This window comes from Osmerus eperlanus, chromosome 3 (assembly GCF_963692335.1).
Source record: "Osmerus eperlanus chromosome 3, fOsmEpe2.1, whole genome shotgun sequence".
Lineage (NCBI taxonomy): Eukaryota > Metazoa > Chordata > Actinopteri > Osmeriformes > Osmeridae > Osmerus > Osmerus eperlanus.
Window position 1 is genome coordinate 23,297,785 of NC_085020.1, and position 25,539 is coordinate 23,323,323.

At 50.8% G+C, this 25,539-nt stretch overlaps 1 protein-coding gene across 4 annotated transcripts in view; it reads right to left on the reverse strand.

Moving 5' to 3' along the window:
- The window catches only part of tanc1b (tetratricopeptide repeat, ankyrin repeat and coiled-coil containing 1b), a 158,577-nt gene that overhangs the window by 101,346 nt on the left and 31,692 nt on the right, over window positions 1-25,539 (reverse strand). For all 4 annotated transcript variants that reach the window (XR_009929806.1, XM_062457986.1, XM_062457985.1 and 1 more), the window contains exon 3: window positions 7,878-8,081. Coding sequence is in view for 3 of the 4 variants with exons in the window: in XM_062457986.1 (XP_062313970.1) it covers window positions 7,878-8,081 (204 nt within the window). In the remaining variant the exon portion in view is untranslated. The remainder of the gene's footprint in view (window positions 1-7,877; window positions 8,082-25,539) is intronic.

Here is a 25,539-nt window from a genome sequence, read left to right on the forward strand (position 1 = left end):
CAGCCTTCCACACACACAGAGAGAGCTGCACACCAGCCTTCCACACACACAGAGAGCTGCACACCAGCCTTCCACACACACAGAGAGCTGCACACCAGCCTTCCCCACACACACACAGAGAGCTCCACACCAGCCTTCCACACACACAGAGAGCTGCACACCAGCCTTCCACACACACAGAGAGCTGCACACCAGCCTTCCACACACACACAGAGAGCTCCACACCAGCCTTCCACACACACAGAGAGCTGCAGACCAGCCTTCCACACACACACAGAGAGCTGGGCTTTGAACCGTAACAAGACACAAGGAGCCAAGAGTACCCCTCTCACTCTGTCTCTCTCTCTCTCTCTCTCCCCCACGACCTCATCAAAGCCTTTCATGTTAAAACTATTTCCATGTGAAAGGACCTGAGGAAAGGGGTCTGGCCTGAGGTTCAGTCGATATACATGTCGATTCAAATGATTACCTTCCCGGGACGGTAATAAATATGATATGAGCTGCTGTTCTCTTGTCCCCATGGGCCAGCGTAGAGGATAAGTTGTCAGAGAAATATAGAGCTTACTGTCTGTCACGTGACTCTGTCACATGACTCTATAACATCCACACAACTAAAACACTTCAGAGGAGGGGAAGAGTACCATCTCACACACACACTCGCTCCACCTTTGCACAAAATTCAATGTCATGAATCCCGCTCGTCATCAGCACCTAGTCTTGTGCATCTTAAATAAAAGTGTGTGTGTGTGAGAGAGGTGGTTTGAATGCCGCCTGTGCACAGTGAGCGTCCGGAGTGTGATTATCAGAGAGCGTCAAGAACAGTGAACACCAAGCACTCACACACCGCGACCTTGAGGACATATCAAGGGGTGGGCCAGTGACCTGCAGTGACCTGCTGTGACCAGCGGAGGTCACTGTTGAGCTGCCAGGGCCTCGTCCCCTTCCTGGCAGTGCTGACACAGGGACACAGCCGAAAACAGGCTGGAGGCTGATCCCAGATCTGCATTTTGTTTCTCCTCACTAATGTTCCAGATTAGAACCTGGGAAGGTTAAGCTGATCCCTAACCTTTGCCAAAGAGAGGAATTCATCCTAGACCCAGACCATGCAATCCCCAACACACACAAGCACGCACACACACACACCACCCCAGACGCCCCCCCCCCCCCACTCCCCCTCCACCCTGGAGACCTTTAAACGGTTCAGCTGGAAAGCGAGGCCCTGTGCAACACATGTTTTGCTGTGTTTCATGGTAATCTTTGGCTTAGCTGATCAAAGCGACGGAAGGTTGTGGAGACCCAGACCATGCAATCCCCAACACACACACACACACACACACACACACACACACTGCAGAGGGCTGCGAGACAGGGCCCGGGTCTGGGTGGCGGCGAAGGCGTTCGTCACGCTGCCAATTAACCCTGAGTTTCTCCGCTGCGGCAGGGAAGCCTGCCAGAGGGGGCTCCTGCCAGGGGGGGCTCCTGCCAGGTGGGGCTCTCCCACAACGCTTTAGGTTGATCTCATCTGACAGGAAATTAAACAGGCCGCAACAAGGCATGAGGATGAGATTCAGATTCACCACTTCAAGTCGAGGTGGTTGTGGATAGAGGATTGACGAGGGGGGGTGAGGTTGGAGGGGTGCGTGGGGGGGGGGTGAGGTTGGAGGAGGGTGTGTGGGGGGTGTGAGGATGGAGGAGGGTGTGTGGGGGATGTGAGGATGGAGGGGTGCGTGGGGGGGGTGAGGTTGGAGGGGTGCATGGGGGGGTGAGGTTGGAGGGGTGCATGGGGGGGTGAGGTTATCCCCAGAGGTTATCCCCAGAGGTTCTGTCTCCTAATGCCTGGCTATCCCCCCCAGAGGTTCTGTCTCCTAATGCCTGGCTATCCCCCCCAGAGGTTCTGTCTCCTAATGCCTGGCTATCCCTCCGAGATTTTGAGCACCAGAAACAACACATCTCTGATGGTGCTGGTCACACACGTATAGTATTATGGCACTTGTTGTTGTCAGCTGAGGGCTCTCCAGGACTTGTTTATTAACAAGAGGTGTGAACCCTCCAGTGGGTCTTCACACTTACCTGTGAGGAAGAGAGAGAACTCACACTCCCCCCTCCCTCCCTCCCCCCTCGCTCCCTCCCCCCTCGCTCCCTCCCCCCCTCGCTCCCTCCCTCCCCCCTCCCTCCCCCCCTCGCTCCCTCCCTCCCCCCTCCCTCCCCCCCTCTCTTTTGTCCTTCTCTCAGACAGCCATCTTAATGATGTCCTGACCCATCCTGTTTTCTGCTTCTCTCTCTTGTGTTTCTCTCCGTCGTCTGTCTGACGGTGTTGTCATGGGGATGAGGCTGTAACGCTCCTGGGCCCTATTCACCTTCACACACCCTGTCCCCTCTCTTTCCTCCCCGCTCTCTCTCTCATTACCCCTTCTCTGGCTCCCTCGCCCGCCCCCCCTCTCTGTGTGTGTCAATGTGCTTTTCATCAGAGTTCCCTTTGATGGGTTTAAAACAATCACGGCTGATAGCTGCAACGCCTGAGGAGGCAGGAGAAAAGATGGCGTTTTTGAACTTGAGTGGGAGCAGAGAAGAGTAGAGCAGAGCATGGACTTCTCTGCTTGGGCAAACTTACCCTTCACACCGTTTAGACATGGATTTCATGGATGTTTCCCCCACTTGACTACCCTCTTCAGTCCCCGGCTTCCTGCTCTAACGAACATGGCTCCTCCTCGCTCAGATCTGCCTCAACTACAGAGTTTACAGCGTTTCTGTAATCGCAGTGTGAGAAGCATTTCGCACATAGGATGTGTTTCTTTAAGAGCGCCCCATCAGTCCCACGCTACGAAGAGAGAGTCAGGGAGAGACCGAGATAGACAGAGAGAGAGAGACAGAGAGAGAGAGAGAGAGAGAGAGACAGACAGAGAGAGAGAGAGAGAGAGAGAGAGAGAGAGAGAGAGAGAGAGAGAGAGAGAGACAGAGAGAGAGAGAGAGCCAAGACAACCGCTCACCCTCAAATGAAAACAGTTGGGATCAGACAGCAGTATTCTCAAAGTAATCTGGAGCTGAAATTAGAACAGGAAAGTCCCCCATTAGAAACCTCATTCAGAACATCCCACAACACGATGCAGCCTGGCTACAGATGCTTACAGTTGAAGCAAGATGGCCTGGATGAAAGCGTAGAAACCCCCCATACAGAAACTAACATCTACATCACAGATGTTCAGCGTTCGGTGACACAAATGAAAAATGACCCTCCTACAGCTATAGACTAACGCTATATCTCCCAGAACACAAGCCCTGGCTCACTATGGAGGCCAAAAGCCTCCATGCCAACACATCTAATGCTAAAAGAGAGATCCAAGCCACTCAGGGTCCTCCACACCAGCGAGATGCCGACCAGATGAGGCCCAGATGTCAGCGCTTCAGACTGACCACTTCAAATATTTCTGTCCTCTAGGTGAAGTCTTAAAGAATACACAGTCAGGTTGAAACAAGCCCAGATACAACAGCCAACATCAAACAGCTTGTCTCTCCACACGGGGAAGGAAGAGGAAGCCGGAGAGGAGAGACAATATGACTGTGTGTGTGCACACAACAAGCCCATTAAACGCCTATCGAGAGTAAACGTGGTGTAGCTGTAGGGGCCGTCATCTTGGAGAAGCTGATTAAATACAGGCTCAAATGCAGGGGAACACAGTGAATACACTAACCCTGTACTGGCACACCTCCCGGCTCCACTGAACGCACACGTACTTCTACTTCTAGGACATCAAAAAAAGGTGGAGGAGTCGCAGCTATTTTCTCCTCTAAACTGTTGTTCAAAATCACTGAGCTAGGTGAATTCACATCATATGAATATCTTGCTATAGAGCTCAAAACCGAATCAATACTTTTTGTTATTATATATCGGCCACCCAAGCACTCGCCAATATTCATACAAGAATTCTCTGAACTATTATCACTATGTGTCACTAGATATGACAAAGTAGTTTTAAACGGAGACTTAAATATCCAAGTAAATAAAAAAGCAGACCCAAGAACTATTGAGCTCTTAAATCTCCTTGACAGTTTCAATCTAACTCAACACATAACAGACCCAACACACCGACACGGAAACACACTAGATCTAGTGATAACAACTGGACTAAATATCAATAATATTTCAATAACTGATCTACCCCTCTCAGACCATCATTATATACTTTTTAATGTGGAAATTATCCTAACAAAAAACAAAAAAGAATTCTTAGTCCATAGAAGATATTTAGACGATACAGCTATGATGAAATTTTCTGAACAATTTGCTCTATATGAGCCGACTAACCATGATTGCTCTCTGAATGAAATGGTAGAGAACCTCAATGATGCACTATTATCTGTGTTAGACTCTGTTGCACCACTGAAAACCAAAAAGAAGTGCACAAGCAGAACCTCCCCATGGCTGAGAAATAAAAATGTTAGTGAAACAAAAAGAAAATGCCGTGCAGCAGAGAGAAAACGGAGGAAAACAAAGATCACTATCCACTACGATATCTACAAAGATACACTAACCACCTATAACAAAACCATCCGTCTAGCAAGGAGAGAATATTTCTCCAACATTATTACAGAAAATGCCAGAAATTCCAGAGTTCTTTTCTCCACCATTGACCAGCTGCTAAACACTGTCCCTGCTCCACCTCCATCCTCAGTAGTTAAATGTGAAGAGCTTGCTTTGTTCTTCAAGAACAAAATAACTTTGATCAGAGCTAGTATTATTAATAGTGGGGTCGAAACTGACATCAGTAGATTCTGCAACATAACCATGAGCACATTTACCTGTATCACACTTAGTGAACTTTCCAAAATTGTCAGCGAATCTAACTCCACAACCTCAGATATTGATCCTATACCCACAACATTCTTTAAGCGAGTGTTTGATAGTGTCTCAGGTCCGGTGCTAGAGATTATAAACACATCCCTTAGAACTGGCGTTTTCCCAGATGCCTTCAAAACAGCTGTTGTAAAGCCCCTATTAAAGAAACCCAAATTGGATAACAGTCTACTTGCAAATTACAGACCAATATCAAACCTTCCATTTATTAGTAAAGTACTGGAAAAGATAGTTTTAGTCCAATTAAATTATTTTCTTGAAGAAAATAACATCCTGGAAGTCTCGCAGTCAGGTTTCAGGAAATATCACAGTACTGAAACTGCTCTCACCAAAATAATTAGCGACCTCAGACTAAACTCTGATGCAAATAAAGTCTCTATCCTTATCCTGTTAGATCTCAGTGCAGAATTTGATACAATTGATCACTACATCCTAATCAATAGACTGGAAAAGCTTATTGGGTTCACGGATAGTGTATTGAACTGGATGAAATCATATATCACAGGAAGGAAGTTTTATGTTAGTTTAGGTGACCATAGGTCCAAGAAACATGAGAACTGCTACGGGGTTGCTCAAGGAAGCTGCTTAGGTCCATTACTCTTTTCTCTTTATATGTTACCACTCGGCGACATAATCAGAGAACATAACATAGATTTCCATAGCTATGCGGATGACACACAACTATATATATCCACTGAACCCAACGATGCAACGGCCATCAATTCCATTACCAACTGCCTGTTGGCAATAAACAAATGGATGAACGCTAACTTTCTTAAATTAAATGAAGACAAAACCGAAGTCCTACTATGTGGCCCCAAATCCAAAAGAGAGATGCTTATTAAGAATCTTGGAGGTTTAACCCCCTGTCTTAAACCAGAGGTGACGAGTCTCGGTGTAATCCTGGACTCAGATTTGAATTTCAACTCTCACATTAATAAAGTGACCAAAACAGCTTTCTTTCACCTGAGGAATATAGCAAAGGTACGACCATTCATAAACCAAAATGATGCAGAGAAGTTAATTCATGCTTTTATATCCAGCCGGCTGGACTACTGTAACGCACTTTTCACTGGTATTCCCAAGAAAACCACTGAAAGACTACAGCTCATTCAAAATTCTGCAGCTAGATTATTAACCAAAACTAAAAGGAGAGAACACATTAGTCCTGTCCTAGCTACTTTACACTGGCTCCCTGTTACCTTCAGAATTGACTTTAAGGTCCTTTTCCTCACATACAAAGCTCTACACGGACAAGGACCTAGCTACATTGCTAACTCCTTTATAAACTACACACCAGCTAGAACACTGCGATCATCAAATGCAGGCCTATTAGAGGTCACCAGAAGCAGTCATAAGAAGATTGGTGATTCGGCCTTTGTCAATTACGCCCCAAAACTATGGAACAAATTACCCATAAATATTAGGGAAGCAAACACTCTAGACATTTTTAAAAGACAGCTTAAAACCTACCTTTTTACCGAAGCATTTAAGTAATTTTATCTCAAAAGGGTTTTCCTACTTTTATTAATTATATTATTGTTACTTTTAAGATGCATGTTTAAAGTTGGTTTCTCTCTTGAACAGAGATCTTATTGGGATTTTTATTTTTGTTTGAATTGTTTATCACTTGTATTATTGTTTTTATTGATTTTATGTAAAGCACCTTGAGCTGCAATTCTTGTATGAAATGTGCTATATAAATAAAGTCTTACTTTACTTACTTACTTCTACTGCTAGCTGGACTGGCTAGCCTGCTATCTGCTAGCTAGCTACACTTCTGGCTGGGATAGCTAGCCTGCTATCTGCTGAGAGCTACACTTCTAGATGAACACTGGATATTACAGGTATTATTTAGGCCCGTTTTATTCATGAAACTTTTTTTCTTTTTGTAAAAGTACTATCAAAAGAGTAGAGTTTCTTTTATCCTTAGAACACCCCATCAGAGGATGAGAAGCACCTGAGGTGAGGTGTGTTTGAAAGAACGGCGGGCTGAGAGCTAGGTACAGTGAGTACGCTTAAGGCTGAAAGGGTTGTCAATCCCTGACAGTGTCAGATGTTGCATTCTAGACGTGCTAGCACCCGGAGGAAGACAGGGAACTGCACTGTGGCAGGAAGTCCACAGAGACAGGAGCAGAACGTATGGAAACACAGCAGTAACAGTAGTAGAACAGTAAATGCCTGGAGCACAGCCTGTCTTGGTCCGTGTAGTTGCAGGTTAGGTGTTGTGTTTTGGTGTGTGGAGTACAGCTGAAAGTCAAGAAGTGTGGGGTGATATAAGGTGAGTACGGAAGAGGGAGGTAGGATCTGTGGAGAAGGAGGACTGGTGAGGGGGTGTAGGCTAATGACGGAGGTGAAGAATGAGGAGAGAGGTAAGGTTAGGTAAGGTAAGGAGTTAGATAAGGGTAAGGTAAGGAGTTAGGTGAGGTATGGAGTTAGGTGAGGGTGAGGTAAGGAGTTAGGTAAGGAGTTAGGTGAGGTATGGAGTTAGGTGAGGGTGAGGTAAGGAGTTAGGTGAGGGTGAGGTAAGGAGTTAGGTGAGGTAAGGAGTTAGGTAAGGAGTTAGGTGAGGGTGAGGTAAGGAGTTAGGTAAGGAGTTAGGTGAGGGTGAGGTAAGGAGTTAGGTGAGGTAAGGAGTTAGGTGAGGTAAGGAGTTAGGTGAGGGTGAGGTAAGGAGTTAGGTGAGGTAAGGAGTTAGGTGAGGGTGAGGTAAGGAGTTAGGTGAGGTAAGGAGTTAGGTGAGGGTGAGGTAAGGAGTTAGGTGAGGGTGAGGTAAGGAGTTAGGTGAGGTAAGGAGTTAGGTGAGGGTGAGGTAAGGAGTTAGGTGAGGTAAGGAGTTAGGTGAGGGTGAGGTAAGGAGTTAGGTGAGGGTGAGGTAAGGAGTTAGGTGAGGTAAGGAGTTAGGTGAGGGTGAGGTAAGGAGTTAGGTGAGGGTGAGGTAAGGAGTTAGGTGAGGTAAGGAGTTAGGTGAGGGTGAGGTAAGGAGTTAAGTGAGGGTGAGGAGCGTGGGGTTGCAGCTCAGTACCTGGAGATCTCTTGCTGGAGCGTAGCGGCATCATGTAGGACTGTCTGGGCAGCAGGGGCGAAGAGGGCAGCGACATGGACACGCCCTTGCACATGCTCAGCCTGAACACATCCTCCTGGCTGTAGGGCTGGGCAGGGCCAGGCTGCGGGCCAGGACCCTCAGGAGGGCACCTCTTCTGGGCACTGTGAGTGTGGGGTTCCCCAGCTGAGGAGGAAGGGGAGATGGTTAGAGATCTAACTAGAGATAGACTGGGTCATGAAAAATGTAGAATGACTAAGCAGAGATGAAGCTATACAAAGACACTTCAATATACCGTGGCCTGAGCCTAACACCAGCTCTGCTTAAGAGCCTGTTCGTCTCACGTGGTGGCAACCCCAGTTAAAGCATAACTGCCTTATAAGCTACAAGCTTTTTCAGATGTAAATGTTTGTATGAGAAGATGTCACCGATATACTGTTGAGTAGGCCCTTCCATTAGAGCCCCAAACCTTGTTGTGTTCCAGCACTGCTTGCTGCTTGGGTGGGCTATCTCCGTGAGTCTGCATTTTCTCCCATGCTCACATGGCTGAAGTGGTCTGTGGGAAGGCTTTTCTCACACCGCCTAAACCTTCGAGGAGAAAGTGCCCCCCCCCAAAAGAAATCCCTGTTTTGCTGTAATTCGGGCATCCCATAAGGCCGCGGCGCTAGTTAGGTTATACGCAGTATCTGTGGAAGATGAAGAAGACCAACCTATGTACGCTAACTTTCAGAGACCTGTCTGACCCTGCCTGAACTCTAGTCTGGATAGACGGAGAAAACAGATTCTTCAATCGCAGGCATTCAGTAAGATGATAACCGCCAGGTTAGGTGATTCATTGTTTTTGTCGTTGACCGATCCTGGACAAGAGAAAAATGGAGAGAGAGAGGGGAGGGAGGGAGAGAGAGGGGGGGACAGAGAGAGAGAGAGGAGGGAGGGAGGGAGAGAGGGGGGGACAGAGAGAGAGAGAGGAGGGACGGAGGGAGGGAGAGAGGGAGAGAGGAGGGAGGGAGAGAGAGAGAGAGAGAGAGAGAGAGAGAGAGAGAGAGAGAGAGAGAGAGAGAGAGAGAGAGAGAGAGAGAGAGAGAGAGAGAGAGGGAGAGAGGGGGGAAGAGAGGTGGAGGGAGAGAGGGGGGGAGAGAGAGGTGGAGGGAGAGAGGGGGGAGAGAGAGGTGGAGGGAGAGAGGGGGGGAGAGAGAGGTGGAGGGAGAGAGGGGGGGAAAGAGAGGTGGAGGGAGAGAGGGGGGGAAAGAGAGGTGGAGGGAGAGAGGGGGGAGAGAGAGGTGGAGGGAGAGAGGGGGGGAGAGAGAGGTGGAGGGAGAGAGGGTGGGAGAGAGAGGTGGAGGGAGACAGGGGGGAGGGAGAGAGAGAGAGGTGGAGGGAGAGAAACAGAGGGAGAGGGAGAGAGAGAGAGGTGGAGGGAGAGAGACAGAGGGAGAGAGAGAGAGACGGAGGGAGAGAGACAGAGGGAGAGAGGGAGAGAGAGAGAGGTGGAGGGAGAGAGACAGAGGGAGAGAGGGAGAGAGAGAGAGGTGGAGGGAGAGAGACAGAGGGAGAGAGGGAGAGAGAGAGAGACGGAGGGAGAGAGACAGAGGGAGAGAGGGAGAGAGAGAGAGGTGGAGGGAGAGAGACAGAGGGAGAGAGGGAGAGAGAGAGAGGTGGAGGGAGAGAGACAGAGGGAGAGAGGGAGAGAGAGAGAGGTGGAGGGAGAGAGACAGAGGGAGAGAGGGAGAGAGAGAGAGGTGGAGGGAGAGAGACAGAGGGAGAGAGGGAGAGAGAGAGGTGGAGGGAGAGAGACAGAGGGAGAGAGGGAGAGAGAGAGAGGTGGAGGGAGAGAGACAGAGGGAGAGAGGGAGAGAGAGAGAGGTGGAGGGAGAGAGACAGAGGGAGAGAGGGAGAGAGAGAGAGGTGGAGGGAGAGAGACAGAGGGAGAGAGGGAGAGAGAGAGAGGTGGAGGGAGAGAGACAGAGGGAGAGGGAGAGAAAAAAAGGGAGCAAGATAGAGAAAGAGAGAAAATGTGTGTGTGTGTCGCAGTGTCGGAGTGTTGTCTGTTGTATAGTTTGACCTGAGAGGTCATGGATGGGTTCTCTCACGACTCTGAGACTGATGGTTAGATAGTGATGGTTACAGAAGCAGGGTAAATAGGACCTGGTGTCACGGCCTCCAGAGCGGAGATAACGAGCCTGAGTGATTGTCCACACAAGCGGTGGCGCCATCATAAAGACTGATAAACAACAAATCCACAGAACAAACATTAACTGTACTGTACTCACTACAAAACAGGTATCAACATGGACAAACCCACTGTACAATAAGAAACTTTCCGTCTCATCTTCATGACCTTTACTAGATGCATAGCTCAGTGGTAGATCAAGAGATCACAGGTTAAAATCACCCCCACATCCTGAACATCACTTAGGAGCCTCTGCTCAATGAACAGGCTACATTGTTATGTTATTATTAATGCCCAGACTTTCAGGAGGTCATTAAGGCTTCCAACAGCAGTTGGGGGAGTGTCAGTTGGAGCCCTGGTGTAGAGCCTGCCTCTATCAAAGTACAAGGATAACCTTGCGCTGAACAGTGTGTATCTAGCTGAAGGTTATTGTTACAGCAGATAACCTGTCTGTGGGAAAGTGCCCTCACCACCCCCAGGGTTAGGGCTGGGCTGAGGGACCAACCAGCCCACAGCCTGAGCTAATCCCAAACACAGGAACCATGATGGGTTTGGACGTACCAGGAAAACATGTGTTTATACTTCCAATCTCCGTTCGGGACTGAGTGTAAGGAAAAGTGTCACTGGCTTTTCCTCCAGGAAACAGCTTATTCTGATCAAACCTTGGCGACAATAAGGTTGATGTAACCAGAATCTGTTCAGCTTGTAAAGAAACTGGTGGACTAGACCAGTGACCCCATGTGTAGCTTTACCTTCCTCCCTTTGATCTCTTCCAACATTCTCTTTCTCCTGGCCCTCTCTCAACTCCTCCATATGTCCTGTCAGGTCAGGCCTTCTTTAGTTTCTCTTCCTCCCTCCTCTATTCCTCTCTTCACTCCTCCATATCTCCTGCCTTCAGCCAACACGACTCTGGATCAGTCTCCCCCATCACGCACCCTGTTCCCCAGTTAAAGACACCACATTCTGGCCCAGCATCGCTGCTGTGAGGCTCCCCTAACCCGGCCCAGAGGAGGACCTGGCCCAGGACCTGCTAATGACTTCACCTGGCCCCTCTCCTCCTGCAGGGCCCCGGGCTCCTGATGGGAAACACAGAACAAAGGCCGATAATCAACAGCACTGCATGGAAAGACCGTTTTGAAGCATGGAGGCGCAGAGTGAAGGGCTTTATGTATTGAGCTGTGCTACAGCAGCCCTCTCATCTGACCACACATTAAAACGTAGCAGTGATCGAGCTGTAATGGAATGGCTCCGGCGTCAACTAGCGACATGTCTCAGACACAGTGAACCACAAGCCATGTCAATGAGCCTCGGATCTGAGTGTGTGTGTGCATGTGTGTGTGTGTGTGTCAGGACTGTGCAGCTCGCCTGCCTGGGAATCTGCAGCAGATCAGCCATGACGCAATTCTGGGCAGAGCCCTTTCTGGCCAGGCCGTGTAGGTGGGACGCTGCTATTAGCCAGCGCTCCTCTAGTCAACAAGGAGGCTAGCTGCTATTAGCCAGCGCTATGCTCGCTCCTCTAGTCAACAAGGAGGCTAGCTGCTATTAGCCAGCGCTACGCTAGCTCCTGTAGTCAACAAGAAGGATAGCTGCTATTAGCCAGCACTACGCTAGCTCCTCTAGTCAACAAGGAGGCTAGCTGCTATTAGCCAGCACTACGCTAGCTCCTCTAGTCAACAAGGAGGCTAGCTGCTATTAGCCAGCGCTACGCTAGCTCCTCTAGTCAACAAGGAGGCTAGCTGCCATTAGCCAGCGCTACGCTAGCTCCTCTAGTCAACAAGGAGGCTAGCTGGATGCAACAGGCCTGGGGAGGATGATCAGAAGCAGAGCTGCCCCCCCCCCCTTCTCCTTCCCCCCCCCTCCCTGTGGGGGGCACAAAGCTGTTCTGTGTTAAGAGCTCCTAAACAAAGAAGAATGCCCCAGACGGGAAGTGGCGGGGGGGCCGAGACACCTCCACCAGCCTCCAGACGCTTCCAGACACGTGGGACGTGTTCCGCCCGCTCGCCTGCTTGGCCGCTCTGGCCTGAGGGGGAGCGGCTGGCCCACATCACCACCTACATCCATCAGGTTCCACGCAAAGCAGATAGGGGGTTCTGGAACAGGGGTCATCTGGAACAGTCTCATTCTAGAACTGCGTCATTCCGGAACTGCAGCGTTCCAGAACAGTAGCATTTTTTCATTCTAGACAGGGTTATTTTAGAACTGAGTCATTCTAGACAGGGTCATTGTAGAACTGAGTCATTCTAGACAGGCTCATTCTAGAACACCCAGTAAATAACACATTGCCATGTCCACGGCCCAAAATATCCCTTTTGATTCTGTAGGAAGACAAGCATCAGACTTCCATGTGGAACAGCTTCAAAGACGTGTGGATGTTTATGGCTGTGTGTCATTAGGGTCTGAGATGGTGAGGCCCGACCAGATGAGCTTTAAACAGCTTCCAATCAGACGCCACAGTGCATGGTGCACAGAGCAGGCCTGGGTACACCATGAAAAGGGGGCCTGGGTCTGTGTGTCGACTCTGAGGACATTCATGGGTTAGTCTCCTCTCACCTAGGGTGAAGTAAGGAGGAGGAAGGGGGAAAGAGAGAGGGAGAAAGAGAGTGAGAGAGGGAGGGAGGGAGGGAAAAGACAGATCTCTTTCAGTAATGCAGAACCTCAAACTACTAAAAGTTACAAGGGCAAATAACCCCCAGCCCCCGTGACATCACAGTCCTGCTGTTGAGAAATGTCCGTCAAAGAGGAGGGCTAGTGTTTCACTGGGATCTGTCGGAGAGGGGGACACCTTTCATCCCCCCACTCCAGAAACACAGGAGGTCCACAGGAAGTTTGCCCTCTGGACTCGTAAAACGCTCCAAATTCCTACACAACAGGCTTTTCTGGTGCCAGTTGTTCCCTCCTGACGATGACAATATCCCCGTTGTCACAGTATCTTTTGACTGGTAAAACTAAACACCCGCATCCACGCTGAAGAGCAGATCTTAAAGCCTTCTCCTCAGGAGCGCTGGGCGCTGAGCGAGGGACAGACAGGCATCATGGGGAGATCGCAACAACGTTGTAATTAGGGGGAGAAGGTTTAGAAAACAAGAGGTGCCACATGAGAACGCTCCTGGAAAGGCACTGGCAGTCCAGCTGGAGGGGTACGGAGCCTGCTGCACCATGTGACCCAGGATGTGGATGGCAGGAGCCTGCTGCACCATGTGACCCAGGATGTGGATGGCAGGAGCCTGCTGCACCATGTGACCCAGGATGTGGATGGCAGGAGCCTGCTGCACCATGTGACCCAGGATGTGGATGGCAGGAGCCTGCTGCACCATGTGACCCAGGATGTGGATGGCAGGAGCCTGCTGCACCATGTGACCCAGGATGTGGATGGCAGGAGCCTGCTGCACCATGTGACCCAGGATGTGGATGGCAGGAGCCTGCTGCACCATGTGACCCAGGATGTGGATGGCAGGAGCCTGCTGCACCATGTGACCCGGGATGTGGATGGCAGGAGCCTGCTGCACCATGTGACCCAGGATGTGGATGGCAGGAGCCTGCTGCACCATGTGACCCAGGATGTGGATGGCAGGAGCCTGCTGCACCATGTGACCCAGGATGTGGATGGCAGGAGCCTGCTGCACCATGTGACCCGGGATGTGGATGGCGGAGTGGAAAACAGAGAAGGAGAACAACCAGAGCTATTTCAGAGGCCTTTCCTCAAGTCCTGGACGAGCCCAGGCCTGCAATTTCAGCCCAAGCTGTGGTCAAGGAAATCAACCCTTTCTAATTATACAGCACTGGCCCTGGGTTGATGTAAAAATGATTACAGCCCCTTCCCACTCTCCCGGGCTCTTTAAAGAAGACGGCTCAAGACCAATGAGGACATATCCAGCCCATAAAACAGACTTGATCACATTTCAAGACATTGATTAAAATATCGAGGTAAAAAAATAAATAAGAAAATCGGTTGGTGCCTGATTTTGCCCGGCCTCAAAGGCATAGCTTCCTAGCCCTACAACAAGAGTTGAGAGGCTTTACTAACAGTTACATCATATTTTTACATTTGAATCCATTTTACAGATGCTTTTGTTTAAAGCGATGTACAGATCTAGATTTCAATTCAGTGTTGTTTAATGCAGAGCAAATCTACTGGTATCCTTCACCTCATGACTGCTGTCTGAACAGGAACATTCTCAGTCTCAGAAACAGCAGCTGCAGGAGCAATTTCCACACATTCACATTTAGTCATTTAGCAGACGCTCTTATCCAGAGCGACTTACAGTAAGTACAGGGACATTCCCCCGAGGCAAGTAGGGTGAAGTACCTTGCCCAAGGACACATCGTCATTTTGCGTCCTGAAATCGAACCGGTAACCTTCTGATTAATAGCCAGATTCCCTAACTGCCGATTCCCTAACCGCTCAGCCATCTGACTCCACACATGAGCAGAGAACAGGAGTGACCTGAGAGGGGAACCCAGCAGAGAACATGAGTGACCTGAGTCCTGGGCCCTGTGTCCTGGGCCCTGTGTCCTGGGCCCTGTGTCCTGGGCCCTGTGTCCTGGGCCCTGTGTCCTGGGCCCTGTGTCCTGGGCCCTGTGTCCTGGGCCCTGTGTCCTGGGCCCTGTGTCCTGGGCCCTGTGTCCTGGGCCTCGTCTAGTGTACATGGGAGCAACTGTATTCACACTGTCTCTCACTATGATTTAACACTGACTGTCAAGTGATTTAACACACAATTTTCACATACCACAGCTAAGTCCTTTGCGGACAGGCAAATACAGAGTTTGTGAATGTGTGTGTGTGTGTGTGAGATTTTGCGCACACTAACCGTCTATTAGCTTATCACCAGTTAATGTGATGAGCCACTGAGTGTGGATGAAGAAAGGCTGTAATGAATGCAGCCTCTTGTCTGCACACAAAGCCACATGCCCAGAGGACATTCCACCAGGGAGGAACTCTCCCGCTACACTGACTGCCAATGCAGCTTCCCTGTGTACTTCCACAACAAGCCTGACAGTCTCACAAAGGCTGTCAAGGTTAACACACAAGCGGCACACACACACAGAGAGAGAGAGAGAGAGAGAGGGGGGGGTGAGGTGGGGGGAGAGAGAGAGAGAGGGGTGTGAAGAGGGGGGAGAGAGAGACAGAGAGAGAGACAGAGAGAGAGAGAGAGAGAGAGAGAGAGAGGGGTGTGAGGTGGGGGGAGAGAGAGAGAGAGAGAGGGGTGTGAAGAGGGGGGAGAGAGACAGAGAGAAAGAGAGAGAGAGAGAGAGAGAGAGAGAGAGAGAGAGAGAGGGAGGCAGAAAGAGATGGAGAGAGAGAAGGAGACAGAGAGAGGGAAGCAGAGAGAGATGGAGAGAGAGAGAGAAAGAGCAGAGTTGAAAACAGAGGGGTAGGGTAGCATGGCGTGTTTGATGAAGTACTCGTGAGTTTGTGTACGACCAACACATCTGACACTCCGACACATCTGTTTTGCTCATAACTAAGCAGAACTCACAAGGGTGTTTGGACTCTGATTCAGTAGCTCAGATTTTCTATTGGACGAGAGTGGAACTGCCAATCAGAAACTCCTGACGGAATCACAGTTTTTTCCCACGAGACCACTCTTATTTTTGGATCCCTTTGGGTCGGCCAGTCGTGGCCATGGCAACAGTCAAAACATAACGCCGCCTCAACCAGCAGGAGACAGACTGGTGTCAGCAAGCGCAGCAACCAGCCCCCTCCGCCCACCCCCAGCCCCCTCCCATCATACCCATGAGGGTATGTTCGAAATTGCGGCGTCAAAAAGGATTCCTGGCAAATGCGCTGGGTGTCTATAGTGTTTTTTTGTATTAATGTATTACTATGATGTGAGGTCCAACAGGTGAACTGTTGCTGTAGCTAATGGCTACTTTTTACTTAAGTATATGTCAGAGCCCACAGTTCTTTACTTTAACTTGAGTGAAACAGTGTAGTCAGAGTATGTCAGAGCCTATACAGTCAGCACTTCAACTGTTACCACAGTTTCTTTTTAAACGTGAGTATCTGTATTCGTACTTGAGTGAAGGGTGTGTGTACTGCTGCCATGTCATGACGTCTCACACAGCAGAGAAGCTCTGCTCTGTCCATCTACTGGCTGGACATGTCATGACGTCTCACACAGCAGAGAAGCTCTGCTCTGTCCATCTACTGGCTGGACATGTCATGACGTCTCACACAGCAGAGAAGCTCTGCTCTGTCCATCTACTGGCTGGACATGTCATGACGTCTCACACAGCAGAGAAGCTCTGCTCTGTCCATCTACTGGCTGGACTGCTCCAGGAACAGATCAGGGTTGATACTGAGCAGAGCTGCTGAAGACCAGGCCAGACAGCGCTAGCAGCCCCGTTTCAGCTCTCCCTCGCTAGTCATCTCTTTATTTCTCTCGTCTCACGCTCACTTTTTACAGCTCTCACTTTTTTCTCTCACACTGTCTGTCTGTCTGTCTGTCTGTCTGATGCCCAGTCGAGGTCTGCAGGGGTCTAGGCTCTGGAATGTCTTCAAAACCATCCCCAAGGGAACGGAGACAAGAGGAGGGGTGTGTGAGAGAGAGTTTGTACTGTATGTGTGTGTGTGTATGTGTGTATATGTGTGTGTGTATGTGTGTGAGAGAGAAAGAGTTTGTACGTTTGTGTGTGTGTGGCAGGGGAGAGCAGCACTGGGCAGAGACCATGACATTTCCCATTCCTCTTCATAAATGCTCAATTTAAGCGGGTATGGGAAAAATACTGGAGACAGACAACGTCTCCACCACAGACTTTATTTACCTCCAGCTGGGAAGTGGGGAGGCGGCTGGACAGATAATATGATGTGCCAACCCCACAGAAGATAAGCAAATGGCAGGATGTTTAATTAAAACACCATCTCTCCTTGTGAGAAGATATGAATGTGAATATTGATGAGATGGCTGTCGTACACAGGGAGATAACCTTCCATCAGTTGGGCTGATCTCTGAAACACACACACACACACACACACAGTAGAGCTGACACAGTAACAGCCCCATCAGGACCAGGAAATGGGTTTCCAAGTGGACGATGAGATGTGTGGCGGAGGACATTTATTGTCCTCAAGGTCACCGTCCAGAACACTGCAGGAGAGAGTTACCCTGTTCCAGTGTTTAGAGACTGCAGGAGAGAGTTACCCTGTTCCAGTGTTTAGAGACTGCAGGAGAGAGTTACCCTGTTCCAGTGTTTAGAGACTGCAGGAGAGAGTTACCCTGTTCCAGTGTTTAGAGACTGCAGGAGAGAGTTACCCTATCTATTCGAGTGAAAAAGCAGAAGGAAATCCTATTTAAAAGCCAGGTGAAAAAGCCCAGCCTAAAGCCTTTAGTGTTGACGCCATTTCATGTTTATCATGTAAGAGACAATCTTACCAGGACACTGGCAGCCAAGTCAGCTTTCTAAAACAGACAGAGAACTGTACACCCAGTCTGCCTGGATTACGAATCCAGGCAGCTTTCATGTCACGGTAACCTGGTGCTAAACATGGTTAGGTTCCAGGCAACATAAGTCTCTGGATGCCAGTGTTAGTAAGACCTGAACCACTGCTGTCAGAGTAGGAGAGAAACAGAGGGAGAGAGAGAGACAGACAGCGGGCAAAGAAGGAGAGAGAGAGAGAGAGAGAGAGAGAGAGAGAGAGAGAGAGAGAGAGAGAGAGAGAGAGAGAGAGAGACAGAGAGACAGGGAGAGAGAGAGAGACAGACAGAGAGAGAAAGGGGGAGGGAAACAGAAAGAAAGGAAGAGAGAGAGAGGAGATATCATATTGAAAGTAGCAGTGTTCTGACAAGGATCTGAACAGCTGGCTCTCCCTGGCTGGAAACACTGACACACCCCCATGCCTGGGGGGGGGAGAGGAGGGCCTCACACACACACACACGAGAAACAAGACAAACATACGCACACACACACAGGCTTAGTACTACCCTGTCCTCAAGTGTCTGGTGACAGTGGTCAGAAGTTGTAGGCGTGTGTGTGTGTGTGTGTTTAAGGCTCAGTCCTGTGAGCCCCTGACTGAAACATACTCTCCAGTGTTTAAAACAGAAGAACACAGACGAACCATCAGTCCATCTGTTCGTCCTCTGAGTGCCACAGGGGGCCTTGTACTTTCATTCCAGCCCAGCCTTCAGGCTCCTCGTTCAGCCTGAGGCGTCTGACGATGGCCCAGTGTGCTGGATCAGAGGCTTCATGTTCCAGAGGACTGTTAGTGAGCAGCTCTCTCTGGTCTCCTCTGGTAGTCACACAGAGTTTACATGAGGAGGAGCAGTACAGACGTCCTCTTCCGACCTTGCTCACATGCAGCCCTGTGTGTGTGTGTGTGTGTGTCAGAGATTGCAAAAGTACACACATCCTTCACTCAAGTAGAAGTACAAATACTCATGTTTAGTGTGGGCTCTGACATATACTTAAGTAAAAAGTAGGGGGAGGAGAACAGAGAAGTCTAAAACAGAGTAGAGTAAAGCAAAGCAGAGTACATTAGAGTACAGTCGAGTTTAGTTGAGCCCTCAGTCCTCATCAATGATGCAAACCGATTTTTGAAAAAACTAGAAACTTTGTCAAAAATATTTTTTCAACCTTTCGAAAGCTTTTTCGAAAATATTGTTGAAACCTTTTGAAACTTTTTTTCCAACTTTTTCTGTAAAATATTGTTTAGAACTTTCATAACTTTTTTCAAAACTTTTTTGGTCAAACACAGTGAAAGGAGAGGAGAGAAGCCTAAAACAGAGTAAAGCAGATTAGAGCAAAGTACGAGAGTATCGTAGAGTCCTCATCAAGTCTGCCTTGCTCCATGGAGGCTTTGTAAACTAGCTTACGTTTGTTGTGCTTGATAGCCAGGAAATAAAAAAGGCACGCAATAACAATTAATTATATTGATCATGCCACTAAATACAGATTAAACCTAAAAGAATAAGCCTGTTTGAAAATGTAAAAGGTAGAAACTACAGATGTGTAAAAAAAAATAAAGAGTGAAAGTAAACATTCGTGAAGTAGGGAGTCAGGTGGCTGAGCGGTGAGGGAATCGGGCTAGTAATCCGAAGGTTGCCAGTTCGATTCCCGGTCATGAAAACTGACGTTGTGTCCTTGGGCAAGGCACTTCACCCAGCTTGCCTTGTGGGAATGTCCCTGTATTCACTGTAAGTCGCTCTGGATAAGAGCGTCTGCTAAATGACTAAATGTAAATGTAAGTAAAGTACTGATACCAGAAAAATCTACGTAAGTACAGTAAATAAGTATTTGTACTTTGTTACTTCCCATCTCCGGTGTGTGAGTGTGTGTTTGTGTGTGAGTTAGGGCTGAACGATTAATTGCATTTGCGATAATATCGTGATGTGACAAAACAAGATTTTAGGTGCGTTCGACTTCATGCAGCGCCGGCGTCGCCTGCAGCCCCCTGCAGCCCGGCTGACTTGAAGCAGCCAATGGCATTCTCAACTTCAAGGCAGCCGGCTGCAGCCGGCAGTCGGCGCCGCCGGTGCTGCATGAAGTCGAACACACCTATTGTAATCGCAAAAGCTGCGATTATACTTTGGTCACGTGACACGCGAGAGTAATGCAGTTTGCAGACGAAGGATCAACTTTGCACGTTACACTTTACCTTGACCTGTACGATGGCCTCAGGCTCGACAGAACCTGACACTACAGACACTTTGCCGATTTTGCCTTTAAAAAAACATGCTGTGCAGTGTCAAGTATTGTGCAAAACCGGCCTGTCTAACGTTGCTACCTCACGGGGCAACACCGCCAACCTACATCGGCCCTAAAAAAAACACCACAAAGCCATGTACGATGCATAGCTAAAATGCTGAACACCAGTGTGTCAAATAAGCCAAATAACACCCGACAGGATCACTGATCGAAATGTTTCAAAGCCTAACTCCATATTCATGTACGAAATTACTCAACCAGTAACAGTGTTCATCACGAAAGATATGATGCCCCTCGGTGATACACATACAGTAGGATCACTATGGCTGTGTCAGTGCCATACTGTTTCTGTTAGGCTACTGACTGGATCAGAAATGTTCAGCCAGTGTTTCTTTTTCTTTTAAGATTTAACCTTTAGATGCGTGAGTTCTAAATATTTCCAACGGTCCCCACAGCGCAAGTTTTTCCCCAAAACGGTAGTTAGCTTTAGTTAAGTTATAATTAATGTTATTAGCCTACGTTTAGCTTTGATTTACCAAAATATTTTCGAAGAGGTAGGCTACAGGCAATATGTTTTCCTTAATTTTTCTGAACTTTGTGTGTTATGTTGCTGACTGGAGATCAGTAGTATATATCTATATTTATGAATAATAAATCATATAATAATCGCATATTAAATCGCAATTGCAATATTATTCAAAATATTCGCAATTACCTTATTTTCCGAAATCGTTCATCCCTAGTGTGAGTGTGTGTGCGTGTGTGTACAGTGTGTGTGAGTGTGTGTACAGTGTGAGTGAGTGTGTGTGTGTGTACATGCCCAGCAGGGGACACATGGATGATGGATGAGTCGTTTATCTAACTGTGATTGATCACGCTGAGACTGAACAGAGCCCTGCCTGCACCACCCAACACACACCCCCTAGAGCCCTGCCTGCACCACCCAACACACACCCCCTCTCCTCCACCTCCCCCTCCTGCCCGGACCTGCCTACCCCCTCTCCTCCACCTCCCCCTCCTGCCCGGACCTGCCTACCCCCTCTCCTCCACCTCCCCCTCCCGCCCGGACCTGCCTACCCCCTCTCCTCCACCTCCCCCCTCCCGCCCGGACCTGCCTACCCCCTCTCCTCCACCTCCCCCCCCCCCCCGGACCTGCCTACCCCCTCTCCTCCACCTCCCCCTCCTGCCCGGACCTGCCTACCCCCTCTCCTCCACCTCCCCCTCCTGCCCGGACCTGCCTACCCCCTCTCCTCCACCTCCCCCCTCCCCCCCGGACCTGCCTACCCCCTCTCCTCCACCTCCCCTCCCGCCCGGACCTGCATACCCCTCTCCTCCACCTCCCCCCCCCCCCCCGGACCTGCCTACCCCCTCTCCTCCACCTCCCCCCCCCCCCCGGACCTGCCTACCCCCTCTCCTCCACCTCCCCCTCCTGCCCGGACCTGCCTACCCCCTCTCCTCCACCTCCCCCTCCTGCCCGGACCTGCCTACCCCCTCTCCTCCACCTCCCCCTCCCGCCCGGACCTGCCTACCCCCTCTCCTCCACCTCCCCCCTCCCGCCCGGACCTGCCTACCCCCTCTCCTCCACCTCCCCCCCCCCCCCCGGACCTGCCTACCCCCTCTCCTCCACCTCCCCCCCCCCCCCCCGGACCTGCCTACCCCCTCTCCTCCACCTCCCCCTCCTGCCCGGACCTGCCTACCCCCTCTCCTCCACCTCCCCCTCCTGCCCGGACCTGCCTACCCCCTCTCCTCCACCTCCCCCCTCCCCCCCGACCTGCCTACCCCCTCTCCTCCACCTCCCCCTCCCGCCCGGACCTGCCTACCCCCTCTCCTCCACCTCCCCCCCCCCCCCCGGACCTGCCTACCCCCTCTCCTCCACCTCCCCCCCCCCCCCGACCTGCCTACCCCCTCTCCTCCACCTCCCCCCCCCCCCCGGACCTGCCTACCCCCTCTCCTCCACCTCCCCCTCCTGCCCGGACCTGCCTACCCCCTCTCCTCCACCTCCCCCTCCTGCCCGGACCTGCCTACCCCCTCTCCTCCACCTCCCGCCCGGACCTGCCTACCCCCTCTCCTCCACCTCCCCCCCCCACCCAGACCTGCCTACCCCCTCTCCTCCACCTCCCCCCACCCGGACATGCCTACCCCTTCTCCACCCCCCCCCCACCCGGATCTGCCTACCCCCTCTCCAACCCCCCCCCCCACCCGGACATGCCTATCCCCTATCCATACACCCCAGTGGGTGCGACTATCCTGCTTAGATCTCTTTTTACGTCTGACTTTCAAAAAAAGAAGTTGTTGATCTTTGAGGGTTTCATAAATAATTGCGTGTTTCAGAGAAGCAATACCTCAGGCACCACTTTAGCTGGGGACACAGCAGTGAACCACCCAGGCCTGCCTACACTCTCTCCACCCCCCAACCCCACCCAGGCCTGCCTACACTCTCTCCACCCCCCCACCCAGGCCTGCCTACACTCTCTCCACCCCCCAACCCTCAACCTTGAACGTCCTCTGCTCATCTGACGTCTTCAAAGTAATAACCTTCTGGATCTGACATATTCTTCAATGAACTGCTGTCTGAGAGTGTGGGGGGGGGGGGGTTGGGGAGGGGGCGCGGAGCTTTGAGGTGCCGTGGTCCCCCTTGTTGCCATGGAGACGGCAGCTCAGCGGTCTTGGATCCTGATTGGACAGCGTGGATCATTAAGCAGGGGCTCCTCCGGGCCAGGTGAGGTCATGAGAACAGAAGTAGGGGATGATGGGAAGTGTCAGACCACGCCCCTCCAAAGGAGGTCATCCACCCAGACACACACCAATAACACACACACACACACACAATAGGGTATGTGTGTGTGGGTGTGTGAGTGTGTGTGTGGTGGGGTGAGTCTGTGTGTGTGTGTGTGTGGTGGGGTGAGTCTGTGTGTGTGTGTGTGTGTGTATGTGTGTGTGGGGGGGAGGTCTTTGTGCTTTGTGTACTGTTTGAATATTCGACCTGTTGTTGACCCCCGCTGAGGGCAGCATTCCCGCTGAGGGCAGCATGCCCGCTGAGGGCAGCATTCCCGCTGAGGGCAGCATGCCCGCTGAGGGCAGCATGCCCGCTGAGGGCAGCATGCCCGCTGAGGGCAGCATGCCCGCTGAGGGCAGCATGCCCGCTGAGGGACTGAGAAGCCGTTAGCAAGATTAACTATCTGTTGATTGATGTGGATCAATTCCTAATTGATCAAATATGAATAAAGAAAATAAAAAAGAGAAAGTGGCTCAATTATATTCTGATCTTATTTACACTCCTAATTGCTCTAGTCTCCTCTCCACCCCTTTCCCCTCCTCTCCCCTCATTTCCTGTCCTCTTCTCTGCTCTCCCCTCATTTCCTCTCCTCTCCTCTCCTTCCCTCTCCTCTCCTCTCCTTCCCTCCCTCCCTCCCCTCCCCTCTCCTCTCCTCTCCTCTCCTTCCCTCCCTCCCTCCCTCCCTCCCTCCCTCCCTCCCCTCCCTCCCTCCCTCCCTCCCTCCCTCCCCTCCCTCCCCTCTCTCTCCTCTCCTCTCCTCCCCTCTCCTCTCCTCTCCTTCCCTCTCCTCTCCTTCCCTCTGCTCTCCTCTCCTATCCTCTGCTCTCCACTCCTCTCTTCTCCTCTGCTCTCCTTTCCTCTTCTCTCCTCTCCTTCCCTGTCCTCTCCTCTCCTCTGCTCTCCTCGTCCTTCCCTGTCCTCTCCTTCCCTCTGCTCTCCTCTCCTTCCCTGTCCTCTCCTCTCCTCTCCTTCCCTGTCCTCTCCTTCCCTCTGCTCTCCTCTCCTTCCCTGTCCTCTCCTCTCCTCTGCTCTCCTCTCCTTCCCTGTCCTCTCCTCCCCTCTCCTCTCCTTCCCTCTGCTCTCCTTCCCTGTCCTCTCCTCCCCTCTCCTCTCCTCTCCTCTGCTCTCCTCTCCTTCCCTGTCCTCTCCTCCCCTCTCCTCTCCTCTCCTCTGCTCTCCTCTCCTTCCCTGTCCTCTCCTTCCCTGTCCTCCCCTCTCCTCTGCTCTCCACTCCTCTCCTTCCCTCTCCTCTCCTCTGCTCTCCTCTCCTCTGCTCTCCTCTCCTTCCCTGCTCTCTTCTCCGGGCAGAAAGCTCTCTCTCTCCTCCCTTTGAGGCGGGAGAGAGCGACTCCGTTCACAAAGGAGCTGGGGTCACCAGTTCAGCAGTTCTCCAGGACTCCTGAGCCATGGAGGTCTGGGCATTCATCTACAGACGAGCCCACAAAGAGCCGCTCTCTCAAGCACACAGTGGAGCAGGGCAGGGCAGGGGGGGCAACAAGGAGGGGGCAGGGGGTGGGGGAGGGCTAGGGAGGGGAGGGGGACAAGAGATCCCTAGGACACGGACCGGACCCAGTGTGTATTTGCAGGTGTGTGTGTGTGCGTGTATTTGCAGGTGTGAGTGAGTGTGTCAGTGTGTGTGTCAGTGTGTGTGTGTGTGTGTGTGTGTGAGGTATGAAGCTAGAGGGATAGCAGACAGGAAGGAGTGTGCCGACCCTGTCGGGTCACGCTGTAATTAGAAAAACATGCCAACCTCCTCCACCAATGAGCTGTCAGCATGGACACTACCGGCCTTCCGAAACATGCCATCGGGCCTCTGGGAACCAGGAAGTGCTAGATTCCCCCCTGCAGTCGGTGTAGAGGAAGTGACCTGCAGTCGGTGTAGAGGAAGTGACCTGCAGCCGGTGTAGAGGAAGTGACCTGCAGCCGGTGTAGAGGAAGTGACCTGCAGTCGGTGTAGAGGAAGTGACCTGCAGCCGGTATAGAGGAAGTGACCTGCAGCCGGTGTAGAGGAAGTGACCTGCAGCCGGTGTAGAGGAAGTGACCTGCAGCCGGTGTAGAGGAAGTGACCTGCAGCCGGTGTAGAGGAAGTGACCTGCAGCCGGTGTAGAGGAAGTGACCTGCAGCCGGTGTAGAGGAAGTGACCTGCAGCCGGTGTAGAGGAAGTGAGTGCTAGTGCACACATACAGCAGCAGCAACCTTCCTAATCAAGTAGGAAGTCCTATTTGACCACATTCATTGCCTTTTTCTCTCCCCCACCCTCTCCCTCTCTCCCATCATCTCTGAGCTGGACCCAACACCAGCTCAGTCAGTGCACAGGCTGACAGTCTAGCCTTCAGAAACAAAATGAAGAAAAATCTGATATAAATCGGTGACCATGTTACTGGTAATAAATAGCCTTAGGACACTGAGACAACAGATCCTCCCTGGATCTGAATTAGGTTAACCTTATTGATTGCTAAAGGCTAATGGCTAATCACTTATCAATAATGATCTATCACACCCTATTGGGTTACAGTAGTAATGCCTTTCCAATGGCTCTGCCCAGCAGGAGGAGCACAGGGTTAAAGTTAAGTGTGCTGAAAGAGATTTGCTCTATTATATTAGAGTGAGCGGGTTCAGCGCTCTCCCAAACTGACGTTGTTTTGCTTTTCATCTGCCGTGAAAGAGGGACACAGGGCGGTCCGGTGGGACACACCTGAGGTTTGAGAGGGTGTGTGTGTGTGTGTGTGTGTGTGTGTGTGTGTGTGGCTAGGACTACGCCCTGCTAATCGTTGCCCGCTGGCTGCTGGGTTCTTTAATACGGGTGCAGGTCTGTAGATAAACTCAATGGTTTGCTTTGTGACTCAGTTCAACTCAGCACTTGGCACACCACCTCTCTGTCTGGGCAAGAGGATCTGTACACAAACCCAACTGGAGCACGCCAGGGTCTGGCCAGGTGGAAGATAATCAAAAGTCTTGAAACAGCACAATGGTAGCACTAAGTAAACAGTAAAAAAAATAAAAAAATAAAAAAAGATAAAAAAACTGGATCACACAAATAATTAAATACAATATCT